General features: G+C 41.1%; 2 protein-coding genes across 4 annotated transcripts in view; one reads left to right on the top strand and one right to left on the bottom strand.

Moving 5' to 3' along the window:
- The window catches only part of LOC140725351 (allantoinase, mitochondrial), an 86,940-nt gene extending 66,677 nt beyond the window's left edge, over positions 1 to 20,263 (top strand). For both annotated transcript variants that reach the window (XM_073040699.1, XM_073040700.1), the window contains exon 11: positions 19,568 to 20,263. In XM_073040699.1, coding sequence (XP_072896800.1) covers positions 19,568 to 19,990 — 423 coding nt within the window. In that variant the 3' untranslated portion in view covers positions 19,991 to 20,263. The remainder of the gene's footprint in view (positions 1 to 19,567) is intronic.
- On the bottom strand, positions 658 to 20,459 carry cox18 (cytochrome c oxidase assembly factor COX18). Of its 2 annotated transcripts, none has more exons than XM_073040702.1 (6): positions 20,004 to 20,459; positions 18,303 to 18,403; positions 11,546 to 11,712; positions 9,083 to 9,201; positions 4,093 to 4,200; positions 658 to 1,501 (listed from the first exon to the last, which is right to left on the bottom strand). In XM_073040702.1, exons 1-6 carry the CDS (start codon positions 20,457 to 20,459, stop codon positions 1,328 to 1,330), a joined length of 1,125 nt encoding a protein of 374 aa, XP_072896803.1. In that variant the 3' UTR covers positions 658 to 1,327. The 2 variants fall into 2 exon arrangements, 1 of the variants encoding a protein (XP_072896803.1); XR_012098330.1 differs by having other exon boundaries at positions 1,365 to 1,501; positions 4,093 to 4,205.
- Between the last annotated feature and the right edge of the window lie 4,022 nt (positions 20,460 to 24,481).

Raw genomic sequence — 24,481 nt, 5'->3', positions numbered from 1 at the left:
AAGGTCACAAGGTCAGTTTCAGACCCAATCAACATGCAGGTGAACCCCAACTGTAAAATATTACTTCCATGAGTTACTGCTGAAACAGCATTTCAGCCTGCACACTATAAACCCTGCCAATTGCTATCTTGAACATCATGGTAGTAAAAGACCTGCAAGCTGAATCTGAAACAGCTAAAAGATGACTGAAGGGAGGTGTAGAAGATCACATTGCTATATATTACCTATTCAATGTCTGCTGTAAATTTCCATTGCTCAATGATACATTGCAAAATCTGCAGTCGAAAAGTAAGCCAGAGTGAATAAATGCAATAGGGAGGGAAATGTAATGCTGACCAGAATGAAATACTTTGAGCACCAAGCATCATGAAGTCAGAAGTTCATGTTGATTTCATAAGTTAAAGACACTGAAAATGGATCCACCTGCATTATTAAAGTGATGACTTTTAGATACAAAGTTAGAGTAAGATAACCAACAGCAAGGTGCCATTTAGTTTAATCTTCCATCTAGGAAAGAAAAATGGAGCCCTGAGTAATGTCAAAAACTTCTCATGCTAAACAGATTGTTACAACCACATATACTACCTCCAATTTTGGCCTGCAAGTTCAAGGATGCTCTGATGTGAGAGGTGAGAGGTCCATTTTTAGATACATAAATTCAAAACATTGCAAATATTTATTTGACATGATGATAAAAATCCAGTATTTATTGGACAATAATTCTTTTGATTTAGTGTCAAGACACAATTGCAATTCTCTTCTGTCAAAATTTAAATCAATTCATGAATAGGATATTATGATAATGAACTGATGGGGGGGGGGGGCTTATCAGAATACATTCTGAGAGGGGAAAGGAAATAGTGCACTAAAATAGTCGGAACAGCGAATTATAGGTCACCATCACAATCACCCAGGCATTGAGGTTATCAGTCTAATGAAAATATGGAAGACAAATGCATGAAAATACAGACACACTGACATTACAGATAAATAGGCTCAATAACACTCCCCAGATGTTCATCAATAAATATTTATGATGCAGAACTAAAACTGTACAAACTGCAATGTGCAATTATTCAGCATTTGGTTTCATTTCACTTCCTCTGTTCAAGAGTAACCTTGGATGTGGAAAAAAATAATTTAAAAAAGTCTCTTTAATAATTACAGTCCCTCAAGGACCAGCATAGCATGGAATGTGATCTCTTCAAAACAAATACGGCTGCTTGGTGCAGAGCATGTCTGGTGCAGCTTATGAGAGAAATCAGCTTGTAAAAAATGGTGCATCCCATTCAGTTACAACTTGAATTCTGCACACATCTTCTGTTGATCACTTTCTAGGGAAATATTTTGCAAGAAATCCTGCAGATAAGTCTCTGAAGGGAGTGTCTGAATCAGACTTCATCTTAGGAATCCGGCACAGTGCGCGAACACTGGGAGCACGCAGCAGCAAATTCTGTCCAAGGCCCACACAGCTGGATGTCAGCCAATAGAGAGCCATTGACTGTAAGAGAGATAGATAATAAGCACACTTAACTAAGTCAACATCACACCTCCTTTCTCATTTCTCTTCCCCTTTCCCCAACCATGCCATGCACAAAGAATGGTGTTTTTGGTTTAAAACCCCAGCAACAGCCTGTATTTTTAACTCTAGGAAGCATATGGATTCAACTAAACATGATCCCCAACAAAATATAAAACATATGATGCATGAAAGTATTTAAGAGCTGCATCTCCCTGATTACACAGAACACAGAGGCTCTCAACTTGCCACAGCCCTGCACCTACAATATACTCTGTGGCCACTTTATTAGGCATGCAAATATTTAATCCGCCACAAAATGCTGGAGGAACTCAGCAAGTCAGGCAGCATCTAAAGAAGGGAATAATCAGTTGACATTTCCGGCCAAGACCCTTCATCCTGACTGGAAAGGAAGGAGGAAGAAGCCAGAATAAGAATGGGGGGGGGGGTGGAGGGGAGGAGAACAAGCTAGAAGGTGATCAGTGAAGCCAAGTGGGTTGGGAGGGGGGATGAAGTGAAAAGCTGACAGGCAGTGATAAGTGGAAAAGGTAAAGGGCTGAAGAAGGTGGTTCAAGCTGACAGGAAGATGACTACCGTAGATTCCGGATTTTAAGCCGCTACTTTTTTCCCACATTTTGAACAGCTTTGAACTTTGCGGCCAATAATCCGAAGCGGCTAATGCATGATTTTTTTCATGCCGCCTCGTAAACATTTTGCCTCATAACAGTAGACCAATAAAATTGATGAGTAGTTCACAGAGGTCCAATGAAATTGTACGATAAATCAAGCGCACTTTCACAATTAAATTATTGTAAATCAGTCATTTGTACTCACCCTCATCAACATGGAAAACACTCGAAGCATTGTGCTGCCTACTTAGTTTAAACTATATTTGTTTTCTGTACTACATCGTGGGATGCTATGACGTCACACCCGGTTTCGCGGTGTCTTGTGGGAAAATGCCGGTTTGCGATGAAACGGGACGGAGGGAGGGAGCGCATTACGCGAGCGGCTTTGGATCTGAGCGAAAACGCTGCTTTTAAGTTAAAGGTGATCAATAACTTTTCCTGGTAGGCTGCAATATATATATTTTTTTACCAGTCGTTAGGAGATATTGGAATGTTGTTCAGTAAAGAAGTATACGCAACGTATATTTAAAAGTAGCCGCGTACGGGCACGGTTCGAAAAAAAGCATTTGCAATATGTATTTGTTTTTGTTACCATATGGATTTAATTAAAAGTTAAAAAAATCCTCACGTGTAATATCTTTCTGTGTAAATATCTCATATTACAACGTGGGACACCTGCGGCCGAAAATCCGGTGCGGCCTAAAATCCGATGCGGCCTTTATAATTAAAAAATTGATTTTATTTCTAAAATTAGAGCCAGCGGCTTTTAATCAGGTGCGCTCTGTAGTCCGGAATCTACGGTAATTCAAATTGACACATTACCACAGTGGTGTGCAGAGAAGCATCTCTGCAAAACACGCTGGAACCTTGAAAGGGAAGAGTACCGTAGCACAAAGCCACAAACATACACTCAGTGGCCTAATGAAGTGGACGAACATGGAATAGACCCTTCTGGCCCTTTGAGCCATGCCTCCCAGCCCCGCAACCCCTGATTTAACCCTAGCCAAACATGGGACAATTTACAATGACCAATATATGCAGGCCTCTCCTTCGCACGTTCTACCAGTCTATTGTCACCTGTACCATCTCCTATGTGGTGGTGTGCTGGGGCAATGGCATCAACACAAGTGATAACCAACAGGCTCAATAAACTGATTAGAAAGGCTGGCTCTGTTATAGGAGTCAAACTGGACATAGTGGAGGTTGTGGTAGAACAAAGAACCCTCTGGAAAGTCCTGGCTAGTCTGGACAATGTTTCTCAACTCCTGCATGGCACCTTGGCTGAACAGAGGAGCACTTTCAGTAATAGACTAAGACAACTGTGCTGCTTCAAAGAGCACTACATGAGATCATTCTTACCCTCAGCAGGCTCTATAATGAGTCAACCTACAGCTGGGGAAGTGATCTTGTAACCTTTGACTTGTAAATCTTGTACAACTCATTTTTAAGGTAACTTATTTTTATTCCTTCTTGCTTCTCTTCTAATATATGTATATCTGTGTACTTATAATGCTACTGTGACACTGTAATTTCCTTTGGGATCAACATCTAGGATCTAGTATCTAGTCTTTGGACTGTGGGAAGAAACCCAAACAGTCATGGGAAGAACGTACAAATTCCTTAGAGAGCTACGGTAATTGAACCCACATCGCTGGTACTGTAAAGCATCATGCCCACCACTACGCTACCGTGCTGCCTGGTTGTATCATTACTAAAGCTTTTCTGATAAAAGTGAGATAAAGAGTGAGAGAAATAACAAGCAAAATAGTGGTAGTCTTCATGATGAAATGACTGTACAAAGTCCCAGGCAATTCTGTAGCATGAGTATTATTTGTCATGTTAGTCAACATATAGATCATTTTAATCAGAATTAGCAGAAACCAGAAGATAAGCAACAACAGCTGACTTGCCCTATGTGCAAGCATAAGAGCAGCAAACACTTACCGAGGGAACTGCTGCAGCAATTGGAACCATGAGCACTGAAAATCCACGGATCATGTAAGTGACGTATTTCTGAAATTTTGACAATTCAATTTTCCGGAGAGCAAAAATCTGTGCTTGAACATTGGGTATAAAGACATCATTAAGGTTCTGAAGCAGAAGAGCCAGGGGTGTACTTTCAAAGATATGATTAAAACCATTTTTTATCACAAAAATTAGCTCATGCTCTTAAATTTTAGAGGCGTAACCTGTGTAACCATTTACTTAAGGCTATCTTATGGTAGTAGGTGACATAAATTGAAATTACATCTGACAGAATAAGTATTAGAACAAGTATTATTATGATGTAGGAAACTATGTTAAAGAACAGAGAGATTATTAGGTCACAAAGCATTGAAAACTTACTTGGCTTACTAAGATGATTTGTTCATACATTATAAGCTCACAAAATAACCGTAATCCTCAGTATTGATCAAACAATCCCTAAGTTTTTAAGTAAGACAATTCACGTATCTAGAGTAGATGAGTTCAGTTGTACACTGTGTCCAGTTCTGGTCCCCTCGCTATAGGAAGGATGTAGAAGCATTGGAAAGGGTACAGAGGAGATTTACCAGGATGCTGCCTGGTTTAGAGAGTATGCATTATGATCAGAGATTAAGGGAGCTAGGGCTTTACTCTTTGGAGAGGAGGATGAGAAGAGACATGATAGAGGTATACAAGATATTAAGAATAGATAGAGTGGACAGCTAGCGCCTCTTCCCCAGGGCACCACTGCTCAATACAAGAGAACATGGCTTTAAGGTAAGGGGTGAGAAGTTCAAGAGGGATATTAGAGTAAGGTTTTTTACTCAGAGAGCCGTTAGCGCGTGGAATGCACTGCCTGAGTCTGTGGTGGAGGCAGATACACTAGTGAAATTTAAGAGACTACTAGACAGGTATATGGAGGAATTTAAGGTGGGGGGATATATGGGAGGCAGGGTTTAAGGGTCGGCACAACATTGTGGGCCGAAGGGCCTGTACTGTGCTGTACTATTCTATGTTCTATGTACACAAAGAATGACCCTGAACAATAGGATACATTTCATGCATTTTTTTATGTTAAACTAATACCCCATCTGCCTTTTCAGGTGGATGTAAAACTTCCAGTAGCACATGAAATTCTACACTATATTCTGCCCAAGATTTATACCCTAACCAGCATTACTGAAAGTGATGATTTGGCTATGGGCACAATAAAATAGATAATATTCCACAATTCTGAAGTATATAATTGAGCATAAAATATTTAAGACATCCTGAATCATGGAAAGCACCATAACCTGATCTTAATCCTATTTACAACAATCGGTACTGGGATCTGAACAGCGATGCTGTTCTTACATCTTTATTCAAAAATGCACATATTAAATTCTAGTGCCTTTTACAACTTCTATGAATATTTGACTAAAGTTAAGGTTGTACAATAATTAATCATGCAAATACAAATAAAAACTGTAATGGGTTTTATATCCCTTCTCACTTTCAAGAACTCTTCATCTCATGTTCTTGATAATTATTTATTTTCCCTTTTGCACTTGCATAGTTAGTTGTCTTTTGATAACTAGTTGTTTGTCTGCCCTGTTGGGTGTGGTCTTTCATTGATTCAATTATGGTTCTTGGATTTACTTAGCATGCCCACAAAAAAAACAAATCTCAGGCTTGTTTATGGTGGTAATAAATTTATTTTGAACTTTGAACAAAGGCTATATGTTGTAAAAGATATAAAGCATAATTAATAGGCTTTTCGTGCATGATAGCAAATTAAATCCGCTTATTATCAGATGTATTGAGGTACACTGTCTTCAATACCATCCATACAGATGAATTCATTGCAACGGTGCATTGAGGTTGTACAAGGTAAAACAATAATGGAGTGCAGGATAGTGTTACAGTACAGAGAAAGTGCTGTTAGACAGTAAAATCCCAATAAGGTAGGTTGTAAGGTCAGGAGTCCATCTTACCTTACTAGGATAATATTCAATCACAGAGAGATACAGGCTGTACTTGAACCTGGTGGTATGTGCTTTCAGGCTTTTGTATCTCCTGCCCAATAGGAAAGGTGAGAAGAGGGAATGTCCAGGGTGGTTGGGATCTTTGATTATGTTGGCTGCTGTAACGAGGCAGTGAGAAATGTAGACAAGGAGGATGATGTGCTGAGCTATTTCCACAACTCGGCAGCTTCTTGCACTCGTGGGCAGAGCCATTGCCACACCAGGCCATGGTGCAACAACAAAAATAGTGAGGGTCAAAGAGGACATGCCAAATTTCTTTTGCCTCATGAGGTACTGGAGAGTTTTCTTCGCTGAGGCATCAACATGGTTGGATCAGAACAGGTTACTGGTGATGTTCATTGCTAGAATTTGATCTCTCAACTCTTTAGACCTCAGCATTATTGAAATAAAGATGAACATGTGCACCACCCCCCCCCCTTCTTGAAGTCAATGACCAGCTCTTTTGTTTTGCTAATATTAAGGGAAAGGTTGTGATAACATCATGTCACTTCACTCTTTATCTCCTTCTTGTACTGCTGACTCATCATTATTTGAGATACAGCACACTAGGTACTAGTTGTCCTGTTAATAGCACATTTATTTACTTCACAAAATCCTTCACAATATCTGCACTTGGATAATTTATGCAGAATATATGAAGTACATGATGCCAGATCTTCACTTTAGTTTATTCAACAAGAGTGGAGGTCCATTAAACAATACATCCTGCAAAAGCTTACTTAAGTACAGGTTGCAAATTTTTGAAACCACACTTGACTTCCCCATCAATTCCTACAGGTCTTGCCCACAAGCCTTTCAGTTCAGAGGTTCATTTTTAAAATGACTGCATGAGAAATTGAAAACATGCAATTTTTTTCATTCAAAACACGCTTAAAATCTAGTGAGTCTGTGGAGAAGTGATTTGCATACACCTGTGCCCATTTACATCATCAAAGAAAATTCATGTAAAAGGGTAGCAATATACAGTACAAGCCATCATTGGGAATTATAAAGAGACAACGAGTCACCACCTATTATTCTGGAACAGAAAACATGCTTAACTAACTCACTGCTCCAAGAATTGATTTCTCTTTATTTCTTACATCCTTCACATACATGAAGAGTAAAAATCTTTGTTATGTCTCTATCTGAATGTGCAAATTAGAGTAATTTGTAATAAATAGTATGTACAGTAAGATTATATAACACAACAGTCACCATAGCTTAGAAATACAATAGCATCAGCGTGAATTAATCAGTCTGATGGTCTGGTGAAAGAAGCTGTCCCGCAGCCTGCTGGTCCTGGTTTTAATGCTGCAGTACTGTTTCCCCGGTGATAGCAGCCAGAACGGTGTGTGGCTGGGGTGACTCGGGTCCCCAATGATTCTTTGGGGCCTTTTTACTCACCCATCGCTGTAAATGTCCTGTATAGTGGGAAGTTCACATCCACCGATGCACTGGGCTGTCTGCACCAATCTCTGCCGAGTCTTGCGATTAGAGATACATTTCCCATACCAGGCAGTGATACAGCCAGTCAGGATGCTCTCAGTTGTGCCCCTGTAGGAAGTCCTTAAGATTTGATGACTCATGCCAAACTTCTTCAACCATCTGAGATGACAGAGGCACTATTGTGCTTTTCTTTACCACAGCCAGTATGTACAGTCGAAGTGAGATCCTCAGTGATGTGTATACTGAGGAACTTGAAACTGTTCACCCTCTCAGCCCCAGATTCATTGATGTCAATAGGGGTGAGCCTATCTCCGTTCCTCCTGTAGTTCACAACCACCTCCTTTGTTTTTGCAACATTGAGGGAGAGGTTTTCTTGACACCATTGTGTCAGGGTGATGACTTCCTCTCTGTAGGCTGCCTCGTTATTATTTGAAATAAGGCCAATCAATGTAGTATCATCTGCAAATTTAGTTAGCAGTTGGAGCTGTGTGTGGTGAAACAGTCATGGGTATACACAGAGTAAAGGAGGGGGCTTAGGACACAGCCCAGGGAACTCTTGTGCTGAGGGTCAGAGGGGCAGAAGTGAGGGAGCCCACTCTTACCATGTGCTGGCAATCTGACAGGAAGTCCAGGATCCAGCTACACAAGGGAGGATGAAGGCCGAAGTCTCTGAGCTTCCTGTCAAGCCTGGGTGGAATTATGGTGTTGAATACTGAACTGTAGTCCAAGAACAGCATTCTCACATAAATATCCCTCTTCTCCAGGTGTGTAAGGACGGTGTGTAGAGCTGTGGCTATTACGTCGTCTATCGATCGATTGTGTCAGTAGGCAAATTATAGGGCGTCCAGTGTTGCTGGTAGCATGCTGCAGATGTACTCCTTGACTAGCTTCTCAAAGCATTTGTTTATTATTGAGGTGAGTGCAACAGGACGCCAGTCGTTCAGATGTGCTACCTTGATCTTTTTAGATACAGGGACAATGGTGGATGTTTTGAAGCAGGAGGACACTCTACACTGGGAGAGGGAGATTGAAAATATCTGCAAACACACCAGCCAGTTGTGCCGTGCACACACTGAGTACCCATCCGAGGATACCATCCGTTCCCACAGCCTTGCGGCTGTCCACTCATTGGAAACACCTATGTACTTCAGCCTTACAGATGACCAACGTGCAGGTCACATCAGCAGCTCTCCTCGGGGGCTCAGTGTCGGCGACATCGAATTGAGCGTAAAAGAGATTTAGCTCATCTGGGAGAGAGACAGCAGTGTTGGCAGCACCATTGCGTTTAGCTTTGAAGTTTGCGATGGTGTGCAGACCTTGCCATAAGCTGTGCATGTTGTTGGTGAAAATAACACTAAAATGTTAAATAGAAAGCAATACAACACACACACAAAATCCTGGAGGAACTCATTGTGTTACTTGGATTTCCAGCACCTGCAGATTTTCTCGTTTGTGGAAATAGAAAGCCATGTTCTTTTTTAATGCCGAACAAATTTTCAAAACAACATTCTTACCTCAACTATTAAAAGGTTAATGAGCCCCAAGGATATGGGCATTATCCAGGTTGAATCAGGTAAAGTCAAATCAGGAAACCAGAGTGTGCCACCCACTGACAGGTCCTGAGCACCAGATACTATAACAGAAAATGGAATAACATTAGCTATCATCAACCAAGACTTACAAGAATCTTTCTATAACCATTGTCTGTAATCTCCGGCCATGCTACACACACACACACATAATAAATGTGCTATTGACAGGATGATTAGTAAGCAGAAATCATAGGTACAAGATCATCAGAAACATTACTGACGAAACCCAGGAGTTACTACTACTACTGCCATACTTGAGTTACTCAGTTATTTAAGTAGCCTGCCATTAACCAACCTTGGCAAAGAATTATCCCTTAGCAACATCCTTAATAACCACATGTTGACCTGATGAAAGTAAGATGACTTCTGGAAGTACAAACATCTTCTGATTCTTCCTTACCATTCTGCTTACAGCCTCAAAAACTAAAATATCTAACCAGAATCAGGTTTATTATCACCAGCATGAGACGTAAAATTTATTAACTTAGCAGCAGTTCAATGCAATACATTATAGAAGAGAAAAAAATAATAAATAAATCAATTACAGTATACATATATTGAATAGGTTAAAAAACGTGCAAGAATCAGAAATACTGTATATTAGAAAAAGTGAGGTAGTGTCCAAGGGTTCAACGTCCATTTAGGAGTCGGATGGCAGAGGGGAAGAAACTGTTCCTGAATCGCTGAGTGTGTGCCTTCAGGCTTCTGTACCTCCTACCTGATAGTAACAGTGAGAAAAAGGCATGCCCTGGGTGCTGGACGTCTTTAATGATGGACGCTGCCTTTCTGAGACACTGCTCCCTGAAGATGTTCTGGGTACTTTGTAGGCTAGTGCCCAAGATGGAGCTGGACTAGACCAACAACCCTCTGCAGCTTCTTTCGGTCCTGTGCAGTAGCCCCCGCAACCCACCCCCCCACCCCAATATCAGACAGGGCTGCAGCCTGTCAGAATGCTTTCCACACTACAGCTACAGAAGTTTTTGAGTGTATTTGTTGACATGCCAAATCTCTTAACTCCTAATGAAGTATAGCCGCTGTCTTGCTTTCTTAATAACTATATCGATATGTTGGGACCAGGTTAGATCCTCAGAGATCTTGACACCATGAACTTAAAACTGCTCACTCACTCCATTTCTGATCCCTCTATGAGGATTGGTATGTGGTCCTTCGTCTTACCCTTCCTGAAGTCCACAATCAGCTCTTTCGTCTTACGCGCTGTCGTTACCACCTGGCGTTCTACCAACAATGATTGCATCATCAGCAAATTTAAAGATGGTGTTTGAGCTGTGCCTAGCCACACAGTCATGTGTATATACAGAGTAGAGCAGTGGGCTAAGCACACACTCCTGAGGTGCACCATTGTTGACTGTCAGCGAGGAGGATATATTATCAGCAATCCGCACAGATTGTGGTCTTCCGGTTAGGAAGTCGAGGATCCAATTGCAGAGGGTGGTACAGAGGCCTTCTCAATCAGGATTGTGGGAATGGTGGTACTAAATGCTGAGCTATAGTCGATGAACTGCATCCTGACATAAGTGTTTGTGTTGTCCAGGTGGTCTAAAGCCATTTGGAGAGAGCCTTTGCAATTGCATCTGCCGTAATGTTTCATTTTCATAAATCTACAGTATGTGGACTCTGCTCAATTCTTATTATTATTTTTGAAGTACCATTTTGCTGCTTCATTAATAATATTCTATCATTTTCTATTTTAACGACAGGAGGCTAACTGGCCTGTAATTCCCTGATTTCTCTTTCTCTTTTCTTAAATACTAGGGACATATTTGCCATTTTTCCAATCTGTGGAAGGAAGCTAGACTACATGCTGTTTTGGAAAATGACAACCACTGCATACTTTACCGTAACAGTTTCCTCTTTAAAAACCTGGAGAGGTAGGGTACTGGATCCTGGGGAATTACAGCCTTTCAGTTTCATTATTTTTTTTCAAATGCTCCTAGCAGAAAAGTTACTGGAGAGAACACACAGTTCTTTTCAGTTCACCTGTCCAACATGTGTGCCACTGCATACCACGCTAGAGCATAAAATATAGGGTATTCGGGCTTTTTTCTGGAAACCCAGATGGCACCAATAAGTGGTGACTCTTTACATGCAGCTCCAATGGGGTTAGATTATCAAACTGACTGAACAACTGGAACTCAGAAAATATCTTGTGCAAAACATGTTAGCTTTATAAACGATCGACCATGATTCAGCAATTTCAGACTTTGGATGTCTGCTATTCTTTGGAAGGTTTTTTTCCCTGCTTCTGCTGTGACACCACTGCCTCATTCCAAAAAAAAGCAAGTCAAGCCATTTGACTACCAGAATGCAACTTCCTTAAACAAGGAATAACCATAGTATGTCTAACATGCTGAGGAAGCTGAGTACCTGCTGAAGGATCAGATGACGCTAGACTCAGGTTCCTCAAAGCAAAAGAGATGCATATCCAAAGTGGCAGCTGGACCCAGACAAGAAGACTGGCTTTGAAAGGATGACAGTTGTCACGCACATACAGTTCCGAGATGATCCTTTTCAAATTTTTCCTAAAACGGAAACTGACACCCAAGGGACAAAATGATTAATTAAAACCTCATAAAAAACACCTGCTTATAAGTTGCATACTCCATATAGTTTTGGCTTCATTTAATGAAGGTACAAGGTAGGATATTCAATCACATTCCCAACTACAGAATGCTGAACAGGCTCTGGGGAGAATAGCAAAGCCCTTCACAGTGAGATAGGTACTAATTCCTATGGCCACAAAATGTATGTGGTTGATGCATTTAAGTTTATGGTCAATAGTGACCCCAAGAATGTTAATGGTGAGGGATTTAATGAGTTTAATACCCTTGAAAACAAAGAACAGTAATTAGGAAAAGGTCACTGCTTGCGTCACTTTCTGCACCTGTCCAAGTCAGGAAGGTTATGTGTTGCTGCATGCATTTTCTGACAGTAGTTAACTGAACAGCTGTGACAGCACACAATCATCAGCAAACATCCTATTCTAACTCCATGATGGAGCAGGTCCTCGGTGAAACCGTTATGTCTAATTCTCTGCCATGAGGTGCACCGGCTAGAATCAGAATTGTTCGAGTCACATCTTTTCTCTGGATTTCCTTTTACTTCAGTTTCACCAAGGTTCTTTGATGCCATGTTCCCACAATGTGACCTTGATTTCAAGGTTTACGACCATCCTCTGGAATTTCACTCCTCTGTTCATATATCACCAACAATATAATGAGAGCTGAAGCCTACTGATCCTGCCAGAAACTGAACACAAAATCAGTGAGCGACTGAGCAAGTGCTGCTTGACAGGTTTATTAATGATATTTTTCATTGCATTCATGACAACTGAAATTGAACTGACGAGGTGGTAATTGGTCAGATTTGATTTGCTCTGCATTTGTAGACTGAACATATCTAAACAACTTTCTACATTTTGTGCTGGATGCCACTGCAGAAGAGGCACCGCTGGTATGGAAAGCAAGGTATCAGAAGCACAGCCAAATATTATAACATCATTTTTCATCCATTTTCAATGGGATATAGTCTGTCAGGACAAATAATGTTTCAGTGATTGGTCCATTTTTGTCACATGACCCAAGATATAGTGAAAATCTTGTCTTGCATGCAATTCATACAATCAATTCACTAAAATAGTGCAATGTCGTAGTACAAGGTAAAACAATAACAGTGCAGAATAAAGTGTTACAGTTTACAGAGAAAGTGCAGTGCAGGTGGACAGTAAGATGCAAGGTGACAACAAAGTGGACTCTGTGGGTAATAGTCCAACTTATTGTACTAGGGAACTACTCAAGAGTCTTACAACCATATGATAGAAATTGCCCTTGAGCCTGCTGATACATGTTTTCAGGCTTTTGTATCTTAAGGAGGGGGAAGAAAGAGAATACTTGGATTATGCTGGCCATTATTTGAAAGCAACAGCAAGTGTAGACAGAGTCCATGGAGGAGAGGCCCGTATCTGTGATACGCTGAGCTGAGCCCACAATTCTCTGCAGTTTCCTGTGGTCACAGGTGGAGGGGTTGCTGTACCAAACCGTGATGCATCTGGATAGGTTACTATCTATGGTACTTCGACAAAAACTTATTGATGGTCAAGGCGGATATGGTAAGTTCCTTTAGCACCCTGAGCAAGAAGAAGTGCTGATGAGCTTCTTGGCCGGACATCAACATGGTTGGACCAGGAATGGTGACGCTCACACCTAGGAACTTGAAGATATAACTCCTCTTGCTTCAGCACCATTGAAGTAAACAGGAACATGTGTACAACCTTCCTTCCTAAAGTCAAAGACCAGTTTTGTTTTTTTTTGTTTTGCTAACACTGAGGGAAAGATTGCTACCATGACACCATGTCACTAGACTCTCTCCTTCCAATATTCTGACTCCTCATTATTTGAGATACTGTCCATTATAGTGGCATAACCTGCAAATTTGTAAATAAGAGTTAGAGCAGAATCCGACCAGGCAGTTGTGAGTGAATGGTGAATAGGGTAGGGGCAATGGACACAGCCCTATGGGGCACCTGTGTTCAGGATTATCATGTGGTAAAGGTGTTACTGCTGGTTCTTACTGATTGGTGCCTGCTGGTCATGAAGTCAAGGATCCAGTTGCAAAAGGAGATGTGGAGTTCTAGGTCTAAGAATTTTGAGATGTTTGGTTGGTAATATAGTACTGAAGGCAGAGGTGCAGTCAATAAACAACAGATAAACATAGATGTTTTTACTGACCAGATGCTCCAGAGAAGAGTGTAGGGCCAGGGAGATGGCATTTGCCATAGATCTGTTTCAGCAGTAGAAATGCAGTGGGTCGAGGTTGTCTGGGAGGCTGGAATTAATGCATACAATGACCGGCTTCTTAAAAGGGCATCATGATGGTGAGTGTCAGAGCCACAGTGCAGTAGTCATTATGGCAGATGGAAGCAGGGAAATGTTAAAAATGTCTGCAGTACTCCCTCCAGCCGAAATATGGAGAATCTACGGACATGGCCGGGGGACAACATCCTGATCAATTGCTGTTTAAAAAGGACTTAAGAACTTTTTAAAAGCTATTATTAATGCTTTTTGAGATAGTGATTTAGATGCATATCATATTTTTTTACTGAGTTAAGTATTGTATGTTATTAGTTTTGCTACAACAAGTGTATGGGACATTGGAAAAAAAGTTGAATTTCCCCATGGGGATGAATAAAGTATCTATCTATCTATCTTTGTGAGTTCACTCTCTGGATGACTAATCTTATGTCTACAATGGTGACTGTGGGTTCAGGCTGCTGGGGTGGATGGTGGCATCTCATTCCCTTTCTGTTCAAAACATGCACAGAATGCACTAAAGTGGATGGGAAAGGATGTCCTGACGTCAGCAATGATATCAGGGCTGTCAAGTTATAGCATGCAAGTGTTGATTTCACTGACAGCTGTTCTGGGACTTGCTTTTTGGACTGGTATTGTCTCTTGGCATCTCTAATAACTTTACAGATTTCTCGTAAAGGTCATGGACATTAGTACAGGACCAAAATAAATTAACCATTTGGCATTAATGATCGTAAATGGTTAGACAGTTTGGTCTGATATTTTTTCACATAAGAACTGCGTTCACTTAACCATGTTGGCATGAGAAAGCTTATGAAGGTATTAAATTGCCATCATGCTTCAAGACTAGACATTGCAGCTCTATACTGCTGTTAACCATTTGTTGCACAATTACTACAACATCACTAGGATGACGTCTCAGTTTTAGGAATGCCAGATGCTTTTCCTAGCATTCTATTTAACTGTTTTCAATATAGTGTAGTCCAGGGGTCACCAATGTTTTTTGCACCGCGGACCAGTTTAGTATTGACAATATTCTTGCGGACCAGCCAATGGGGGGGAGGGGTATTAATCATGACCGGAATATAGGTGATAAGTCAACTGTAAGTCACTTATAAGTGGCTAATACACTCAATTTTGTTTCCAAAAGGGTTTATCTAACAAATTTAATATTAAACACAGCGCATATTTTCCTCGCATGAATATAGTGATAAGTCAATTATAAGTCAATAGCATCACATTTTAAGTAATGTTTGGATATTAAACACACATATTTTCCTCATATGAACATATAAAATCATTGCAACACACCAACATTGCTGAATCAGTGGGAGCCCTGGGCTTGTTTCCCTGAGACAAGACAGTCCCATCGAGGGGTGATGGGAGACAGCGATACTCGAAGGGGGTTCCTTATGCCCAGTCTATTCCGCAATTTAGTTTTCATTGCAGAAAACCCTGCTTCGCAGAGATATGATATTGGAAATGGAAGCAACGTTTTCAGTGCTTTCGTGGCTATCTCAGGATATTCAGCCTCGACTTTGATCCAGAATGCCAGCAGAGATGTTATGTCAAACATACTTTTTAGCCCACAGTCATTTGCAAGCTCGAGGAGTTGATCTTCTTCTCACGCTGACATGGATGATTTGCTGGGGACATGCACAAATGGGTCACAGACCCATTCCTTTGCAAGTCTTGGGTCACTTGCAATTGGGAAGTAACGCTCCAATTCTGTCGACAGCGAAGATAGGTGATTGCGCACCTGCTCTGAGAAGGACGGTGCAGCCTCAGTCTCTCCCAAAATCCCAGCTAATGTTGGGAACATGTCAAATACACCCCGTCCACTTGCTGTCCCCACAGTTCCAGTTTGGCTTTGAAAGCAGACACTTCATCTGCCAACTTGAAGACAGTTGTCATTCTCCCGTGAAGTGACAAATTGAGTTCATTGAGCAGATTGAAGATGTCACACAGATAAGCGAGTTTTGCTATTCACTCTTTGTCACTGAAGTGGCCTGTCAGTGGTGACTTTTTCCCTGAAAGAAATCTCTGTATCTACTCTCTTAACTCAAAAACCCTGGCCAGGGCTCTCCCCCTTGATAGCCTCCTGACTTCAGTGTGTAAGAGAAGGTGTTTGTGCTCTGCATCCATTTCCTCACAAAGCTGCTCAAACAGACGTGAGTTAAGGGCTTTTGCTTTGATGTGATTGATAACTTCAACAACATCACTCAATACGCTGTTAAGATCAGGTGACATTTTTTGGCTAGCCAGCATTTCCCTGTAGACTGGCATTCAGGAGCAACCTCTTTGACTCGGGTAGTGAAACCAGACAGCCGTCCAGTCATAGCTGCAGCCCCGTCTGTGCGTATTCCAACACAGAATGACCAGTCCAGTTTGCCTGACATGTAGTCATTCAAAGATCTGAATAGTTCTGCCCCAGTTGTGTTAGTTGACAGCGGCAGTACACACAACATATCCTTGTGCACATTGTCTTGAAAAATATATCGCACATAAAACCAGCAGTACTCACGAGGAAATCTGCAGATGCTGCCTTGTTGTCGACATCGGTAAACTCGTCGACCTGGACAGCATACCATGGTGACTTGTTAAGCCATTCTAACAGCTGTGCTTCGATGTCTTCAGCTATGTCATCGATTCTCCTTGAAACTGTGGTAGCTGAAAGAGAAACCTGTGCCATCTTGTTAGCTGCAGCTTCTCCCAACAGTTCATGGCACATGTCCCTGGCAGCAGGCAGAATCAATTCTTCACCAACAGTGAAAGGCTTCTTAGCCTTAGCAATACGGCTAGCCACTAAGTACGATGCTCTCAGAGCAGCAGCATTTGTGGAGGTAGTGGCTCTCAGCACTTGCTTCTGTCCTGCTTGCTCACGTTTTTTCTGCTCAAAAAACTCAACAGGTTTGTCTTTAAGTGCAGGATGCTTGGACTCAAGGTGCCGAAGCAGATTTGAGGGCTTCTCTGCCTCATGGTTCGATTTTGTCATTTAAAAAAAAATTGGATAGGTATATAGACAGGAAAGGAATGGAGGGTTATGGGCTGAGTGCAGGAAGGTGGGGCTAGGTGAGAGTAAGCGTTCGGCATGGACTAGAAGGGCCGAGATAGCCTGTTTCCGTGCTGTAATTGTTATATGGTTATTAGACAGCTTGTCTCCACATATCACACTCAGGAGGATTGGAGCGTGTGAGTCACTGGTCATATTAAAGCCGTATTTTATGTACGACTTGTCGTATTTTCTGTTGAAGGAAGCTTTTTTTTTCCCAGTCTCGGCCTCAGCTGTCTCTGCGTTATCATCATCGTTAGATCTTTTATGTCCCCTACCACCTCTTCCAAAGAAACTCTCAAGCGACGTTTGTTTTTTACTCGAGTAGTTGTAGGTTAATGACCGACTGATGACCTCGCATGCGTTCAACAGTGGGTATGACAGTGACAGGGAATGAGGAAAGGTGCAGCTGACTCATATCGTTTCATATCACCAAATCGTATCGTTTTCTTGCGGCTTGGTGCACATGCTTTGCGGCCCGGTGGTTGGAGACCACTGGTGTAGTTAATGGGTTGATCCTAACCATGGAGAGATACGAGGGGTGATTGATAAGTTCGTGGCCTAAGGTAGAAGGCGTCAATTTTAGTAAACCTAGCACATTTATTTTTCAACATAGTCCCCTCCTACATTTACACACTTAGTCCAACGGTCATGGAGCTTACGGAGACAGAGCCAAAGCAATCTAGAGTAAAAGAAAAACTGTGAAATACCATTTTCACTGCATTGAAAATGGATTAGCCTGGGTGAAATTTTAATCTATTACTTGGAGAAATTTTAATCTATTACTGTAATTACAGGAAGTGATCAACAAAAAATCGATTGATATAATTTAGGGATAATCTTATCAAAGCAGAAGGGACAGGAAGGGTTAAGATAATCAAATACAAGTCAAGTGCGCTGCTGGAACAGGACAATCGTCCAAAACATCAAGGGTCAGGAACTTGGGCAGGTTTGTGGTTAAACTGGGGTAAAGATTCTTGTATATTTCCTGCTCCCTTTGAATCAAATGGGTTCATTGGAAAATAAGTTATACTTCTGTATAACGTTTTAAAAAAAATAGATGTGTATTTGAATATTAATAGAAATAACATTCAATATCTGGAAAATACATATTCCCAAGGTTCTGGATTATCAGATTTTTGCTGTCCTAGCCTTTATCTTGAGTCCCTGTGCCTAACTAGTCCCTTTGAGCAATTAGGCACATCTGATCTGCTCCAGCTACATTACTTCACATGCTTTAGAAAGAAGGAAAAAGGATACATACCGAGCTACACTTTCTGACCACCCAACTTGCTTTGCACGCACAGATACTTCATAACGTAATCGCTTGGCTAGCTCTGCAATTTCTGGCTGTAGATTTTCAACCTATTGAATGGGATAAAAGCATGTGGTAAAACAATGTTCAAACCTTGTCCAAAATTAGAAAATGTTGGAAAAAGTCAGCTAGTCAGGCAGTGTTTTGCTTTGGCTACGACTGTTTTTTTCCCCCATCGATGCTGCCCGAGTTGCTGAGTGCTTCCAACATCTTCTGTTTCTTTTTGTTTCAATTTTTTAGCATCTGCAGTTTGTTTTTAAGCTTCAAATCCTATTAATAACTTAATGGATACTATTTCACTTCCTCAATGTACACAAATGTTCTTTTGCTGGTTGTAGCTACGGAAGAGCTTTAAATGCCTCAAAAAATAAAACAACAAGAACTTTGAACTGCAAGTTTATAGGCTGTTTAAGAGGATGGGATAGGAAAACCGGGGTTGGGAAGTGCATTTCGTACAAAAGTTAGGATGCAATGTCACAATGTGCACAACATTGGTGAAAATGCACTTGGAGCATTGAATGCAGTTCTTTGCCATACTATAGGAAGGATGTGATAACACTATCCGATCAGATAAGTTTTATTTCAAGATCCTTCTGTGATGCATTTCAGAGCTTTTTTTTTATATCTCCCTAATTGTTCTCAGCATCTTCCACTATTTACACCAGCGGTTCCCAACCTCTTTCTTGCCATGGACCCTACCATTAACCAAGGGGTCTGTGATCTCCAAGTTGAGAACCCCGATTTACACCCTCCAGATTAATAAGCAATGATTAATCAGCAGTACACACAAAATGCTGGAGGAACTCAGCAGGTCAGGCAGCATCTATGGAAAAGAATAAACAGTCGATATTTCGGGCCAAGACCCTTCATCAGGACTAGAAAAAATGGTGATAAGTCTGAGTAAGAGGGGGAGGGGGAGGAAGAAGTACAAGGTGGTAGGCGATAGGTGAAACCAAGAGAGGAGGGAGGTTGAAGTAAAGAGCTGGGAAGCTGTTAGTGAAACAGACAAAGGGCTGAAAGAGAGGGTAGAAGACCATCTCTTAAATGGCACTGAAAGCAATTATGTCTCTTGGTCATCTTGATATCTACCCTTTCACAGACTACCCTTTGTTTTCTCCACAGATCCCCCATCCCTACAACTTCAACTTCCCATTCTTACAACTCTAATGAAGAGTCACTGACATGAAACATTAATTCTGTTTCATTTTCCACAGATGCTACCTGATCTGTTGAACATTTTCAAAATTGACTTCCAGAACATTGGAGTAGATGGGTTTGGAAGTGTCAAAGACAGAAATGCAAGTAATCCAGTAGAACATTTTGGCCTGTATGATAGATATTTAATTAACCAAAAAAAAAGCAGAGCATGTATGTTAATATCCACCAGCAAGAATATGCTACTGGAACTTGTGAAGAATGGATACCAGTTAGCTCATTTTGGAAATTTGACTGTTTTTTTAACTGGATGTATTCTGATCTACACCAAAATCTATGTTTATCCTATGGCCTTGATTAATAATAAATATCACCACATGCATTCACTAGTCCAGTTGATCGAGGACAGTGATGCACTTTTAAATGCAATGACTAGAGTCAAATGTAACCAACTTTCGTTCAAAATATGGAGAACTGACTAAGCTCTTCACTTACCTTGGCAATAATGTACGTCTGATAAATAGCGAGTGGGAATGTTACAGTTGCTCGTAATGCCACTGTTGTGCATATTATACTTGCCCACCACGGCAGCCCTGTGCTCTGCTGCACATTAGTCAATAGGTTTTCCATCAGGTGAACAGGCACTGAATCAGAAATACTCTCATACCAGCTAGGCCGGGGAGCTGACACTGGTGTTGCAGGCAAGCACGAGGCCAATGACAGCATCCTTACATGCGTAACTGAGGGGCTTCCATACATTCCAATACCCCAACTCACAGAAGTGGGAAAGTATCTGGTGTTGATGGCCAACCTGTCCTTTTGAAAGATTCTACGCACAATTGAACAGGATAATGCTTGTGTTCGTCGCCATGAGCAGTGCTTCATTACACACAGACCACTACATGACGATGCAAACATCTTTACCACCTTCAGTCCCCGACAGCTCAGCATTTTCGGAAATCTAAGACAACCAAAACAGAGGAGAATTATTAAGTTTTGCTTCCTTCACCTCCAATGGCCTACAGTTAAGCTTCCTACTAAACTCTACAAAAGAGCCCAGAATTCTTCCCAGTGTGAAGACATATGTGCCCTAACTCATCTCACATACTAAGTAATGCAGGAAGTTAAAACAAACAATCCACCATTATTCAGATGGAGGAAATACAGTTCTAATGAAATACTCCACAATTAAATCTATGGAGTGAGCGACAATAAAACACCAATTCTTCAATAATTGCTTGGGGAAGATAAGTCAAATCTATGCCTCAATATTTAATTACACAGGAGTTGCCGACAACTCACATTCATAGCACTTTTAACATAGTGAAAACATTACTCCTGTGCAGAATAATACCCCATCAAGTACTCCCATACCAAGTAGGTAGCATTCAGCTTCTTATACTTACAACACGCAAGCATTAAACAGATTGGGTTAAATGCCCATCAACTCCAACCTATAGCCTTTTTGCAAAAGATACATTAAGGTAGTTATAGAGAGGATGCAGAAGTTAAGTGCAGGTCAGACAAACTGGAATTATTTAAGAATGAAATAAAATGAAGAAATATTCTTCCCACACAACATCAGTCAACAGAAGTTTTAACACGGCTTGCTTACTTTCAATACTTAACAATAGTCTGTCGTAGCATCCATTATCAGAGATCCCTACCACCTGTGTCATGCTCTTTTCTCACTACTGCCATCAGGTAAAAGAGTCTCAGAACAGTTACTACCCTTCATCCATCAGGCTTCTGAACAAAGGGGATAACAACACTCACTTGCCCCATCACTGAGATGTTCCCACAATCAATGACCTCACTTTAAGGACTCTTTATCTCATTATCTCATGTTCCTGTTACGGTAATTATTGCTATTATATTTATATTTGCATTTGCACAGTTTGTTAACTTCTGCTCTCTGGTTGATCTCTAATTGATCCTGTTTAAGTTACTATTCTATAGATTTGCTGAATATGCTCACAGGAAAATGAATCTCAGGGTTGTGTATGGTGACATATTTTGATAATAAAATACTTTGATAATAAAATTTACTTTGAGCTTTGAACATTTAGTCATTCTGACAATGGATCTCTGAAGCTCCAATTGTTGACTAGCTTGCAGATGAGGAACATGTTTACATCACAGAAAGAACTGAAAAACTTCTTGAAGAAAAAGGCAGAACTAAAATTCACAATCTGAGAAGAGAATGCTGAAGCTTGAGGACATTGGAGAATGTTGTCCTGTGCCTGGAATTTAAAGAAGTGATGCAAAAAGGAGGCGAAGAAAAGGGGTATTCCCTGAAATGGCTTGGTAGAGTTAACTGAGAAACTGGGACTATAGTGCAGATGTAAAAAAAAGATCACACATATAAAATTCCCTTGATTCAGAATGTACTGTAGTTTACCCAGGTGGTAGCTACAACACAAACTCACTTTTACTGATTATATCTCTGTGAATAATAAGATTTAGAAACACATTAAGTTCTGTTGCTTAACTACTATACAGGGTAGAAGGCATAACATAAGGTGGTGAACCTTTTTGAGAGTGTGTGTCTAAGTTGGTGATAATTTTCAAAAAAAAAATCTTTTGCATGGCATGGTAATTTTGAACACAGATTAATGTAATAATGTATTAGTAACAACAATTAAGGACTTTTTTAAGGAAAAAGATGACTCCTGTTGCTTATTTACATGTATTCATTAATTGAAATAAAGCATTTTAAACTTGTTCAAAATTTTGTAAAATTGACAATTAATAAACAATACAATTTTAACTGGTATTGTTATTGTAACCATTTACTATCAAATACTGATGTGTGCATTCGCCAGGTCTGTGATGACTTCAAAATGTATCATCCAACAACGTAATTTCTCAGACGTCAGGCTGTGCTGAGCGAAAACATTTCATTGCTCACAGGTTGTAAAAAAATCACTCGGTGCTTCATTTGGCAGAAAAGATAATCACTATGCATCGTTTAAAGAATCGAGGGGCAGCACTGCATGCAATGTGCCAACAAATTTCTGGATAAAATCAAGTGGATGCAAATTTTCTGCCACTCCTTTCAATATTCTGTTCATTTTATCAACCTGATAACTTGACTATATATCTGCCATTTCTTTCAACCATCCTAAAAGTAATAAATTCCATTAACAGTCCTATGGACTGCTGCACTTTCACCAATAGGTCTTCATCAGACGAACAGGCACTTAGAAAAGCTTGCATGCCAGCCAGTAACACTGTTTAGTTTCATTATTCAGAAGTGGCAGGAGAACTTGATTGGGGTTTAAAAACACTTGCCCATGATTTTCTCATTTAATTGATCAAGATCTTTTGTTACTAGCATCCTATAAATTAAAGGTTTATCTGCTGGACCTTGGTCACTTAAACATCCACCTGTTCCTACACGTCATGTGCAACTTCCACTGAAAGCTTCCAGCAATGCAGGTCATTTAACAGGGGAAAAACTTCTAAGCAGAGAGATGAAACACGTAATTCAGGAAGAAACCCAGGATGAAAGTTTCCAAATTTAAAGAAGATAAATACAGATGCTGGTGATCTGAAACAAAAACGAAAAAATAATGCGAACACTCAGCAGTTCAAACAGCATTCATAGAAACAGAATGTGGACAGGATCACCCAGGAGGTAGCTGCAACACAAACTTACTTTTACTGATTATATCTCTGTGAATAATAAGGCATTTAGAAATACATTAAATTCTGTTGCTTAACTACTATACAGGGTACAAGGCAGGGGTGGTGAACCTTTTTGAGAGTGTATCTAGTGAAGCATCGCTGCCGTGAGACCAAGGGAAGAGTTTGCCAGGATCTGAAAACCGTTGAATGTTGAAATTTCCATCCATGCTTTCTAACTAACAATTTCCATTTACTATTACAGCTTACATGTATATGAATCTCTTTTCTAAAAAGCTACGGATATGATATCCATTCATTTTTTCTCTTGAAGGGAGCTGAATTGAGAACTTGATAGGAAGTGGCACGGCCTCAGTGAGGTACAGAATGAGTTAGAGGGCTATTGGGTTTGATTTACTCTGAACACTTGGCACTCAGATGCAATGCAGTTTCAGTGCTGCTTATTTACCCATTGGAGGTGTGACTTGCCAAATGCCCACGTGCAAGTGGGATCTTCCCGTTCACTTAGGGCTCCCGCCCTGCTCACCAGGCCAAGGAGCCCGCCCCCACGGCCGGTGCGGCGCCTCGCTGCTCTCCAGGCTGCCAGCGAGGCTTCCCTCCCTCGACTGCTCCACCCTAACCTTTAGGGATGCTGCACCGACATCATCCCTCCAGGCGTGCTGCCCGCATAAACGCCGAGCTGGGCACAAACACCTACCCGGTCCCTGTCCGTCACTGCCGGCGCCGCGGCCCGCTGCTCCGCCCAGACGTGACAGCGTCACCGGCGCGTGGAACGTCATCGCGTCATCTCCAATCAGGGAAAGGGCGAGGGGAGGGCATGGAGGAATGATTGAGCGAGCGAGGGTGGCAGAGGAAAAGAGAGGGGTGATGGTGGGAGGAGGAGGGTAAGGGATGAGTTTATGGGAAAGAGACGAAGGTGGGCGGGGAGAAGAGAGGATGGAAAGAATGGGGTAGATGAGGGGAAGAGAATGATGGGAGGAGAAGCATGAGAGGGCTTGGAAGGAGGTACGATCATGAGGAGAAGTTAACTGGAGAGGCAGAGGATGTGGAGTAGATTAGGGAAAGTATGAGGGAGAGAGGGCAGGAATAGTGAGGATAACTTCACATGTCTATCACCCCTAACCTCAACCTAAGGACTTACTATTAAGACTCTTCATCTCATGTTCATAATAATTATAGCTTGCTTAATTGTTCAAACTCTGTCAGATTGCATGGGAATTGTGAGTGAACATCCCTTTTCAAGCCCAACCACAAATTCTCAATTGGATTAAGGTCTAGACTCTGACTTGGGCACTCCAGGACATTGACTTTGTTGTTTTTAAGCC

This window comes from Hemitrygon akajei, chromosome 3 (assembly GCF_048418815.1).
Source record: "Hemitrygon akajei chromosome 3, sHemAka1.3, whole genome shotgun sequence".
NCBI classification, from domain to species: Eukaryota; Metazoa; Chordata; class Chondrichthyes; order Myliobatiformes; family Dasyatidae; genus Hemitrygon; species Hemitrygon akajei.
The sequence above is the reverse complement of the archived record's forward strand: the minus strand, read 5'-3'. Positions and strand labels throughout refer to the sequence as shown.

Excerpts from the sequence above, each read along its gene's own strand:
- cox18 (XM_073040702.1), bottom strand. The coding sequence starts at position 20,459 with ATGCTGAGCTGTCGGGGACTGAAGGTGGTAAAGATGTTTGCATCGTCA. Across the intron at positions 18,404-20,003 it reads AGACGTACATTATTGCCAAG|GTTGAAAATCTACAGCCAGA; the intron begins GTAAGTGAAGAG and ends CCCATTCAATAG. Across the intron at positions 4,201-9,082 it reads TTAACCTTTTAATAGTTGAG|ATTTTTGCTCTCCGGAAAAT; the intron begins GTAAGAATGTTG and ends GTTCAAGCACAG.